The sequence below is a fragment of the Polyodon spathula genome, chromosome 5 (assembly GCF_017654505.1).
Source record: "Polyodon spathula isolate WHYD16114869_AA chromosome 5, ASM1765450v1, whole genome shotgun sequence".
Lineage (NCBI taxonomy): Eukaryota > Metazoa > Chordata > Actinopteri > Acipenseriformes > Polyodontidae > Polyodon > Polyodon spathula.
The window spans coordinates 59,808,522-59,821,342 of record NC_054538.1 but is presented as its reverse complement, the minus strand read 5'-3'; the positions used below and the strand labels follow the sequence as shown (position 1 = coordinate 59,821,342).

General features: G+C 38.0%; 1 protein-coding gene across 2 annotated transcripts in view; it reads right to left on the bottom strand.

Annotated features, from left to right (window-relative positions):
• The window catches only part of LOC121316108, an 89,834-nt gene that overhangs the window by 59,632 nt on the left and 17,381 nt on the right, over positions 1-12,821 (bottom strand). For both annotated transcript variants that reach the window (XM_041250882.1, XM_041250883.1), the window contains exon 4: positions 5,222-5,319. In XM_041250882.1, coding sequence (XP_041106816.1) covers positions 5,222-5,319 — 98 coding nt within the window. The remainder of the gene's footprint in view (positions 1-5,221; positions 5,320-12,821) is intronic.

Genomic DNA, 12,821 nt, shown 5'->3' with positions numbered 1-12,821 from the left:
TATTATTATTATATAGCGACTTTCATGGAATGTAATAAACGAAAACCAAAACTTTTTTCCCCTTCACTTTACAGTGCCATTTCCACGTTTGTTTTATTAGAAGTGTTAAAGTTCAATTTCATTTTTTGGTTGCTTGTTCAGTTACAAAAAGGCACAAGTAAACCTCATGTTATTACTTTATGAAAACGTGTCTATGGCCACTGTTTACTGTGAAGAAACGGTAATGAAAAGGAATGAAAAAGGGGGAAAAATAGATAAAATGTGGTGTCAACTTTATGTACTATTTATTCCGGTAAAAAACAAAACAACATTTTCATTGAACTGCTATTTGGCATCCTTTGCTTTGTAGTTAATTCACTGTAAGTCCTGCCCAACTTATTCTTTACTCTTGCAATATTTTTCTATTTTAACTTGCTGTAAAATAAAGGCACACACTTTTTGAAAAACGAACAAATATTGAAACTAATATTTAAATCATGAGCGAATATCCAAACATGAAAATTCTGTGTCCGTCCCAGCACTAATAGCTCATAACACCTTTAAATTCAATTATTGTTACTCATCTCCTAATTACAGTACTAGGTATACTATATTCGTTCGAATTTAAGATGCCCTTGAATTTCAGACAGCCAAAATTTCCAACCCTAAATTTGAGGAAAAAATAAAACGTCAAATAAAAGAGGCATTTACAAAAATACAACCTCAATTACACATAAGAGCTATTTATACAAAGGAATACTACATTTTTGCAATGAAATGCTACAAACTCATCTATTGTAATGAATATGGGTAAATGAACAAGCCTGTAACAACAACTGTAATAATAATCTTTATATAATCTTTATACCTTTATACAATGTCCATCTAGCTTGTTAGATATGTAAAATGTTTTGAAGGAATCTGTTTATGGAATGCTTTAATAATCCACTCACACAAGAGGGGCAGAGGGGCACGGTGCATTTGTCCAGTTGGTATCAGGTGTTTATCGTCGTTCACAAGCCAAAAAAAAGGTTTAAAAAGCGTGTCTTAAATTCGAAGGAATGTAGTACTTTCAACATTTACACTCACTTTTCTTACTGTAAATGTGTACATGATGTGGCAGCACAGAGCGGATCGTGACAGTGAATGCTACTGTCACTTCTTGTAATCTTAAAAGAACCCACAATAAAATCATAACACCATAATTTGGAAATGAATGACAAACTTTCTTTAGGCACCTTTAAAACATTCTGGATTTATAGAATCTCAGAGCAATTTGGTCCTGGTCCTCATAAGCTAAAGCTATCAATTCTGACAAATTACATGGTGGGGGCTAGGTTGAGAAAACCAAACTAATTTTATGTGTAACCTGAGTCAAAACCAAGGCCCATAGTAGTGAGAATCATGAAAGACTGTGCAACTCTGACACCTTTCTAATTATATTCTAAATAACATATGAGAAATCAACCAGTCATCAGTATAGGTTTGTCAGAATTCTAGTACATCTAATACTGTACACAGATGTCACCCTGTCACTCCAGAGGCAAACTGGTAGGGAGCTGACACAAGGCGTTATATTATTGTTCACATACAGAGGGAGGATGATAATCAATGAACTGATTCTTATTCCTAGAGCAATACAAACAGCTGAGCTAACTCAGTGGTAATTAAGCAAACTGTTAACCCTGACCTGACTCCTCACCATTTCTTAGATTTTATTTTATAGTTCATTACATTGGTACAAATAATAGAGTGGTTAAATAAAGCACTGGACCGAACAAGTTGTTGTAAAACAACCTCCTCCACTAGAATTTTTAACTCCTCTGCATGCAGTTTTAGTTTGCGTTGCCTCTGCCTGTCCTCTGTGGAGGGCTGCATCTGTTGATCGCTCATTTTCAGTCAATGTAAAGCCCTGGACACACTGCCCAATGTGATTAATAGCGAAGTGATTTTTCAGTCGTGTCGGGAAGTGTGTTATGCCTTGCGGTGCGATTTTACAGGATTGGCCAATCGATTTCAGTCGGCTCGCAAAGTTTAAACATGTCTAATATTGTAGCGTTCTGCACTATGAAGGTGAGACAGACCAGATGGAATTCTAACTGCATTTATTCCTCCTCAATAAAAACAAACAATAACAAATCCCTGTTTGGGCCGGGGTTCACGCCAAAATAATGAACAGGTTTACAGGCATACACTGACTCAATCTATCGCTCCGTCTCTCACAGTGGACTCACTCCACTCAGCAGTCACACGCATTCTCCCGCTCGCGGCAATACCCCTCCCTTACTTATAACCTCCGGGGCCCCGTCCACTACACGCCCACATATACAAACCCTATGGCGTGCCCCGTACCCTCACAATACACAGAACATTAAAACAGGACGTAACAATGTCCCGGATGCTGCAATCGCCAGGGTCATTACAATATGTTGCGATGCGCTTCCCTTTAAATCCCATTTAAATGCATTAAGATTTCAGTTTGGAACACAACAAACTGTGAAAACGTCCAAGGGGGGTGAATACTTACAACAGGCACTGTATATATATATTAAACAAAGTCTCAAGTCTCAAACAAATCTGAATGTTGGAAAAGGCTTGTAGCTTGATGGTAGACCTTGTACAGACTTGTTGGGTGCACACTCATCATATAACGCGGCGGTCGCATCGGGCAGTGTGTTCCACATCCACCTTTCACAATAAACCACTGACCAAAAGATACACCAAGACTTACACGGGTAAGTATTGGACATTACCGTGCACACTAAATTATTGCTCACAATACATGTAGTGTGCATGTTATGGTATTTAAATTAGCCAAATGTTGTGCATGTAAATTAATTTGTTCTGTGTTAGTAAATAGGACAGTAAATTTAGATTTATGGTACATCTAGGCTCACTACTTAATGTGCACGCTACAGCTACATTTAGTGCCCTTTCATAAATGAGGCCCAAGTGAGTAAGATGTTCTGGTGTTGTTATTTTGCCACCGTGCCTTACCACTGAGTTTCATTATGTTCTTTGATTCAGGCCTTTATTTCTGCCAGTAATGAGAGAGGCGCAAGGAGTGGGCTCAAAGCACACCACTCACTGTGCTTGTAAAGCTGAAGAGACATTTGCTTTCCATTTAGCATGCTGTGTGTCTAATGTGCCAGAAGGATGCACTTGCACTTCAGCAATGAAACTGTGCTTAATTTATTATGCTGCATTTGAAGAACAACACGCTTGTTTCTAACCTTTATAGTCAACATCTGAAAAGGAACCCTGTCATTTCAGATGTAATCCCTCTTAATTATACAGAGCTAATCATTTCAATGAACATCAGTTTATTACTAATGTAAGTGATATCCTCAGGACTAAGGTATTTGCTTTTTGAAACCCGTTTCCCTTGCATCAGTGGTTTCAGGCCTGAAGAGGAACATTTATGTAAGTTACGCAGCAGGCATTTAAGGCTCCAAATGTGTCTAAAAGCCTTTTATTTTGAGAATCCATTTGCATTACATTATAAAAAACTTTCAAAGAAAAAAAAAATCATAAAAGGTAATATGAAGTACATTAAATACATCATCGACATGAATGACGCTGTCGCATTACATCTAATTTTATTTCAGCTCAAGTGGACCAAAGGACGTGGCAGTTTGCTTGACTGTCTTTTAATAAAAAAATAAAAATAAAAAAACACAATTTCAAATGAAGTTTTTTGAGTTTTTTTTTTTTTTCTGGGTTTCAAGTACTGTATTTGCCAAAGAGGGGTGATTGATCAAATAAAGTATACATTCAGAAGAAAATCTGCAATGCTGATTAGTAATGCTACATGTGGATGACATTTAACCTTATTTTTCTCTATCAAGGCCTTACCTCTATATACAGATAAAATAAGCCACTCTCAGCCTGTGTACAGCTCAAAGTAGCATGGAATTATTTATGAATTGCCAGTAAAAGGAAACTATTGATTTTTTACCATTGTAAGACACTTATCTGAGTATATACAGAGATTGTTAAGCAAGTGGTTTAGTAGACCTACTAAAATACAACATGCAAATTAAAAATTATTTAAATATAAATAGAATAATGTATGGACCAAAATTTATTACCACACAATGGACAAGAACTACAGGGGCATGCTCTCTATACTGAAATGTAATTGTAAGTAAAACAAAACTGTTACTCTTCCAAACAACTTGCATTTCCGTCCTCCATAAATTTGGCTCAATATTTTCTCTCATTTGGTAATTTGGCACAGCTTGTCATGAAGAGAGTAGACCTTCTGTTGTTTTGTAGTGTTTTAGCAAAAAAAAGAAGCATGAAGCTAGCATTCTCAAAATGGCAGCTCATTTATTCACCAACAGTCAAGCAGACAGATGTCCAGGACGATTATCTACTCACTTGAGTCCCTCAACCTCCACTAGCTCACAGGCAACCTCTTTTATAGCCCACAACCCAAAAATCATTGCAACATTGTGGTTAAACTTCAGCCAATCTGTGACCGCTACCCCATGCTGCAACAATGTAGTTAAACCCTGACCAATCAGTACTGTTATCCGCCCTGCTCACTGGGGCCCTTTTCCTGTGCTTGGTAGGGTTCAGCGCTGGAGCAAAGCTGCATTAATACTCCAGAATGGGGAGTGGGGCTGCAAGAAGAGCAGCATTCGAATGCTCTGGAAGTCACAAGTGCTGGGTTGTGCAACTCAGACCTGCACACAGTTCTGCAAGGCAATGCAGTCCAGCACAGTTCAAGCACAGTTCCACAGACGCACACAAAATGACAAAGTCCCAGCGCCAGCCCTTTATTACAGTATTATTATTAGGCTTTCTGCCATTATGACTAGCTGTGCCACTTCTGTATTATTAGCTAAAAACCAACAACACACTAGTCTTAGTAGTTTCTTCATTGTACTTGCTTGTACCAAGACCGATAAAATAGCTGCCCTTTCTTTACAAATGAAACCAGTACAGGGTTGCATCATGATGTTAGTGGTCATACATACATTGAAAATATTATTGCTTGTACTTATGAACAGTTTACAATTATATAATATTTTTTATCAAAATGCTTTATTTCTATGGTATAGTAGAATATTTTAAAATATGACAAATGTTTGTCTCTTGGCAATCAACTGCAAAAACTGTTAGTTGAAAGGATTTATTAGATAATAATCAATTTGATGCAAATGCCTTGACAATATAAAATCCATATCCACCTACTATTACTAGCAATTTTAGAGAATGTACTACCTTGTATTACCTTGTCAGTTTTTTTAGTTCCTCTGCCGTTGGGAGAGTGGACTTATTGAGGCAGGGAGGAGACAATTCTTCATCCACAATGACAGATTTCACCTTTGCCTGCAAGGAAATATGACAATGCACAATTATATATCATTTACTGAAATTACTAATGTCTGCGAATTTATATAATATTCACGGAAAAGGAGCAAGGGCTGCATGGAGAAATAACCTTGAGAATTGGGAATAGAAGTGACACATGAGAACATTGTTTTCCCCTTGGCTTGCGGAGAGCCGCCCTCACTATGGTGAGACCGAAACACTCAGTTTCCAAGGCTGGGAAGGAACCTATACTTCTCCCAAGGGGAACCTAGAGGTGAGAGAATGGGAAAACGAAAAAGAGTTATGATAGGTTTGCCGATGGGTCCCCTTGGGCTTGTGGAGAATCTTTCTGGTGGAGGATGAGGTCAGCGCAGCCCCAAAATCAACTCACAATTTGGCAAATGTCTCTTCTTCAGAGTGCAAGGACTGAATGGCAGGGGGTGTTCACGTTAGAATTAAGAAGTGCTGACTGTTTTACTTGGCAAATCTAAATATATACATTGAAGTGCTAGTATATAAGATATAAAAATACCTGTAAGAAATATTGGACCTTGAGCTGCTGTTTCCAATCTTCCCAATCACTTCAAATCAGTTTTAGTAACTTTTTTGGCATTATGAACTGTTTGGGCACCACGCAAAGCTTCGTGATATGTAAATATTTTTGTCTGCATTCCCAAAATGAGTGGTTTCCTTCTTCATGGTTAGGTAGTAGGAGGTGCTCCACAATAAATGTAGATCCACCTATTTTCACTTGAGAATTCTGCCCAAACTTACTTTTACAGTTTTTTGGTAGTACTTACAGGTTGGGTGTGTTTCCATGTAGTTTTAGCCTTGAAAATTGTCCTTCCAAATGCAAATAACCTAATTAATATTAAAATATGGGAGGGTGAATTTTAATGTTTCTGTCTGACTTACAGTTTGGCCTTGCTGATATCATACAGCTTTCTTAAACTGGGTTTCCACTCACTTATTAAGATGTCTTAAAGCCCTGCAAGTGCAGCCTGCCTCATTTGGCCACCAACATTTTTTTTAAATAAAAACGCACAGGAAAAAAAAACAGACAAAGTATTACACAAACAATAATATCAAAACAACATTCCATAAGAAAGCACTGTACTATCCTTGTAATAATTGATAAACATTTATATGACGCGTATATATATATATATTTATAGTATAAAAATACATATATAATATATATTTATAATATATAATATATATATATATAGGTGCCTATAGAAAGTCTACACCCCCTTTCAAAATTTTCACCTTTTGTTATTATAACACCCGGATCCTACGGATTTTGTGTCTATACCTTTGTTGCCTTATAGCCTGGAATTAAAATGCTTTTTTTTTTCATTTATCTACACATCCTACCCAAAAACTTCTAGTGAAAAAAATATTATAGAAATTTGTAGAAAATTAATTAAAAATAAAAACTGAAATAGCTTGGTTGGATAAGTGTCCACCCCCCTTGTAATAGCAATCCTAAATTAGTTCAGGTGTAACCAATCACCTTCAAAATCACCAAGTTAAGAGGCCTTGTGAACAGAACGGTTGTAGAGATGACATCAGACCAGAATTAGATACCAAAACAAGTGAATGGCAGGGCAAACTGAAGTGCAACGGCGCTCAGTATTTTATTAAATTAACAAAACAAAACACAAACAAAAGGGCACGTTGGCCAAACAAATAAACAAGTATCGTGCTGGTGTATAAACCAGCACGTATAGCAATTGTTTACTACCTCTTTCAGAGAGGATACCAAGAGACCAATAGCAACTTTGCAAGAGCTACAGCGCATCACCCAAAGAACACCATCCCTACTGTGAAGCATGGTGGGGACAGCATCAAGTTATGGGATTGTTTGTCATCAGCAGTGACTGATTCACTAATCAGGATAGAAGGAAAAATTAATGGAGCAAAGTACATAGAAGTCCTTGAGGAAAACCTGCTGCTCTCTGCAAGAAAGCTGAAACTGGGACGAAAGTTCACCTATCAGCATGACTACGACCCAAAACACACAACCAAAGCTACATTGGAGTGGCTAAGGAACAAAAAGGTAAATGTCCTTGAGTGACCCAGTCAGAGCCCCGACCTAAATCCAATCAAAGATCTGTGGAAAGAGTTGAAGATTGCTGTCCATCAATGCTCCCCAAGGAACTTGACAGAGCTTGAACAGTTTTGTAAAGAATGGTCAAATATTGCCAAATATAGGTGTGCAAAGTTGGTAGAGACCTATCCCAACAGACTCACAGCTATAATTGCTGCTAAAGGTGCTTGCACCAAGTATTAACTCAGGGGGGTGGAGACTTATCCAATTATGATCTTTCAGTTTTGTATTTTTAATATATAATTCTCAATAAAAACTCTTTCCCCTTAACAGTGCAGAGTATGGTGTATAGATAAGTGGAAAAAAAAATCCTCATTTAGATGCATGAAACTCTGAGGCACAGACACAACAATATATATTGTTGTGCAGCATTATAATATAATAATGTTAAAAAAAACAAAAACTAAAACATTGTCTAAAATGCAAGAAAAAAGTGGCATTTTAACTTAAACCCTAACCGTTAAAATTCCTATTGTAACAGCAGTTCTGGCTCCTCAGAGGAGACAAGGCTCCGTTATGAACTTCTATTTGCTATTAACCGCAGTACTAGCAAAGGCAGCTGATGTAGTCTGATCCCTGGTTTTAATTGGACGAGCAACAGTAGGAAATTTTATCATAACGGTAGGAAACCTTTCAAAAAACTATATATCTAAACACAGCTGTTTTATCATCTTTAGCCATTGGTGCTAGTCATGTGCAGGCATTTTTAAAGGTAGAATACAGTAAGTATGTTGTGTTCAAACAATTGGGCTTTATTATTTATTTATTTATTTATTTATTTATTTCTTAGCAGGCACCCTTATCCAGGGTGAGTTACAGTTGTTACATTACAAAATAACACATTACCGATAAGAGAGGCATTATGAAATGCAAAACGGTTAGTATTAAACAAGTGCAAATTCACGTTTAAGTTTATCTCTATATATATATATATATATATATATATATATATATATATATATATATATATATATATATATATATATATACACACACGCACACACACACACAGAGTACATAACTGAAAAACATTACATTGAAATACAATGGACCTACAAATTTGTGTTAGTATTATTACTAATACTGTACTACACATACACGTAGTGAAAACGACCAAAGGATTTATATGTTTTAATGATATTAAATGCTTCTACCCTTGAGTTGTCTGAGGATATAGCTCATATTTCAAAGCAAATATATTGTTGCAAGAGACAGAAAACAGAGACGCTGGTTCCTATTTCAAATCCCTTCTTTTATTTCTCTGGATTCTATCTCAGCACCCACACAGAGAGCACAGCTCTGTCAGCTTCACAGGACTCAACACATGAACCATGGCAACCAGAACAGCACACACACACACACACACACACACACACACACACACACACACACACACACACATGATGGCAAAACGCCTTTTTATAGCTTGACTCCCCCCCATATGAAGATGAGGGAAAAGCGACACACACATCCCATTGGTCCTCTGATGATACAGACAAGAGATAAACAAAACAGTGCCGGGAAACAGCGGGGGAAAACAATTACAGCGGGAATTACAGTAGAACCAGCTGAAATTACAGAAGAACAACACGAATGCAAAGACAGTACTTCTCCACCTTAATCACTTTTTGTCCCCATACAGTCAGCCAGGTACCCCGCCCAAAACACAACGCCCCTCCCCTCATGTTCGTCTTTCCCCTTGTGGATCCTTGGGGGCGGGCTGGTGATCGGGCCTTTGGTGGAGGTCTCCTCACCTCGTCCTTCTGCTGGGATGTCCTCACCACCAACAGCAGGGTGAGGCATTCCAGCAGTGAAAATGCTGCAGCAACATTGGCTGCGGAAAGGCCGACAGCTGTGCGGGGCACTCCAGCTCTGGCAAAGCTGTCAGCGACAATGTTGACAGTGGAAGGGCCGGCTACTGCGGACGTGCAGCCAGCAGTGGCAATGCTGGCAACAGAAATGCGGACAACTGTATGGGTAACACCAGCTGTGGCATTCCAGAACATAATGGGCTAAGTCAGAAAGTTTAAGTGCTGGCACAAATCACACAGATCCTGCACTTTTCAAAATATACAGTGGACTTAGCACAGATTGTCTGCGCATTTGGCACAGCAAATCCCCTGTTCTGGCACCATATGCTCTACATGCATATACTAGTGCAATATGCTGTGGGCCCTTGAACTTCCCTCAAAATATTATGTTCACCCCTTCTACTTGCAACTTCCAATACCAGGATTTACAGTGTTCCAAAAAGTGCCATCATTACCAGTCTCTTGATGCCAGGTGGTGCTGGCACTACTGCTGGAGAAGTCTGCTTCAGATCCAGATTCATCATTGTCCGTCTCTGCTGCATCAGAATCATTGTTTGGCAAACTTTGCAGTAATTCCAAACACGGCTTTGCTGTCCTGTGTCTTCTGTGATCCACGTGCAATGTGTATTGGGGTAACAATGAATTTCTTAGAAAAAACGGGTGATTTGTACAGTGACCAGTGCAGACAGACAGCCTCGTGCCTGAGCTGTCAAAGCTGACTGATGGGCTACCAGGAGGCTCACTGAAACAATAGAAATGTCAGAAGACCGCTCACTTGAGGAATGCAGACTGATATAATCAATACATGGTGACAAGTCTCGACTGATAAATACAAATAACACCGCAACATTTAATTGTTATAATATGTTTGATATGAACCGGTCAATTTGACAGCTGGTATAGGCATGTTGGCATTTGGCAGTTGGTATAGGTATGACAGTATTTTATCGCCTTAATTTGTGCAGCTACGCGATTCTTTCTTTGTCAGGGTAATTAGAACATATATTTAGGAAAAGTCAGGAAAGCACAGCTCTGTATCTTAAACACACACACCACAATTTAAATTTAGGTTCCAAAAATGGTCAAAATGATCACCTTGGTCATTCTAGTGTTAATAAAATAAATTGTCTTGGACAAAGTTGTCTCCCCGTATTTTTAATAAGCTGTAATATTAGACACTAGTTTGTTTTAACAAAACTGCCTTTTTTTCATTTTAGCTCTCATGGTTTGATGTATTTATATATTGTATTGTTCTTTCTTTTTTCATTTGTACAATTACTACAATTACTTGTCTTGCTTTTCTTTATCTGTTTATGTACTTTTATCATCTGTATTTGACTATCCTGGGACTGTTTAACTACTATTTTAAACCCTTAGATTGAAACTGCATTCCAATACACAATGGTGAACTGTTCATCTTGACTGAAAAGGTGATTTTTCAGCCCTCAAGACAAAAGTCTTCTACTGTAAGCATCAACTCCAGTCATTATTTCTATGGTATTAATTCTGCTGGTGTTTTACCAGAGATGCCCATTGTAAAAGGTTGCCATACAGTACATTTCCCTCATTCGTATGGATTTACCATACATGCCATACTGACTTACACTTTTTGTTTGTTTTACCATAATTTCACAATGCTTTTACTGTGGTTTTCCACTTTTGTAAGGGTGATCAAATGAGGTCTTCAAAAGCATAATGTTTCTATCATTAAATTAAACCCGTTATTTTGTCTTGATGGTTTTGTATTGGTTATTTCTTGTTATTTTGTTTGTAGCGCTTTCATAATTATCTTACGATTGACTTTGAATCCTGCTCTATTTCAGTACCGTAATCTACAAACTTATCTAATGTGGTAAAAATGTGTATTTGAATGTGATAATGCACTTCTGATTAGGTTGGAAGGTTACAGATCATCTTTTGCTCACTTCATATACAGCATTTTACAAAGAAAATAATTCAGAGTTTTAATATTTTTCATTTCAACAGGCTACTGAGAGGTGTCTCTTTTTCCCTTTTCACAATGACAAGAGAAAACTCTAATGGGGTACATCAAAACAACACTTGTCATCTTTAACTGGAGGTTTAAAAATGTGGGGAAAATTAGACATTAAGCTACTTTAGAATTCTCTGAAAGACTGAGAGTTCTTTAAGGCACATTGAGTGCTTTGCAAAAACTATACAAATATGCAGGTATACTAGTACTAGATTCCAAAGTATAGGCTGGTCTTTCTCTTATTAATTCTGTACTACAGTACTAATTTACTGCCCAGTTGCCATGGGCCTGTGACGGAGAGCGTATGAATCTGAATCAATAATGTCCCTCTCGACCTGAGAGAACACTGTACAACAGGAACTGTGCGCCTCGTACTGAATGGTTGAGCAGTTCATTCCAGGGGCAGTCGGAAGCTGGCCATTCAGGAAGGGAGGCAGCACCATGGTACCAGGGGTCATTGCCCTAGTACAGTGAGCGAAGTTTCAGTCATGAATTGGAGGAGAAGTGATGGAACTAGCTATTGGAGGGGATGGGGCTTAGGGTACTTTATGGGGACGTGACTAATACGAATCCGGGAGCTGCCGATTCGAGCCAGCGACAAAGCCCGGACTGCACTGCACCTGTATACATACAAGCAGCACTGTTTAAATCACCGCACCTGCACCTACAGCACACACTGTCCAGAGACGTGTCTGTATCTGTGTTGTGTGTCTGTGTTTTGTATTATTATTTCAGGACTGCAACCCCTTGGTTTATATATACGCTGGCAATACCCATAATTGAGTAGAACCAGCATTATTATTTCATACGGTCAAGGTGACCATTAAAAAGAAAAAGAAAAGATCTTGAACTGTGAACTTTGTGTTTGTCGTTGTCTGGAGCACCTGCTTCCCCCCTACACCTACACACTGCAATCCACACATTGTTACAATGGGGATTTGCATATACTTTTTTAAACATTCATTTCAGAAGTTATTTTCAATAGTAGAGGTCCATTAAACAAGAGCCTTGCATTGTCACAAGGATCTGTCTGAGCTTCATGTGCGTTACCTCCTTTTTTATATCAGCCTCAAGATCACCTGGAATTTACAATTTGTAAAATAATTGCATATTACTATGTTTCAAGCATAACTCAAGTGCCGCTATTTATATTATGCTACTAGGTGAGCTAGAAACATCAAGTAACCCACACACTACACTGTGATGAAAAAAATTAAACCAAGTGTAATGACATTTTTTTTAATTGACCTGCCATGTCACGTCCGAATGAGTAAGTGAAATAATAAATGTATTCAAATTGGTTGCATAAGAGACCTCTGGAATTGATAACAGAAATGATGTGCTTATAACAGAGAAGAGTAAGGAGATTCACCTTGGCTCATGAAGAGCTGCCCTCGCGGAGGTGAGACTGAACCAATCAGTCTCCTAGGCTGGGAAGCAACCAATACTTCCCCCAAGGGGGGGTCTAGAGGAGAGAAATAGGAAGATGACAGTGATAGATAAATGTAATAATAATAATAATAATAATAATAATAATAATATGAAAAGTGTTGTCAGTCTGAATACAATAATTAGATTCTACTGCTGCTGAAGCCCTCTGCCT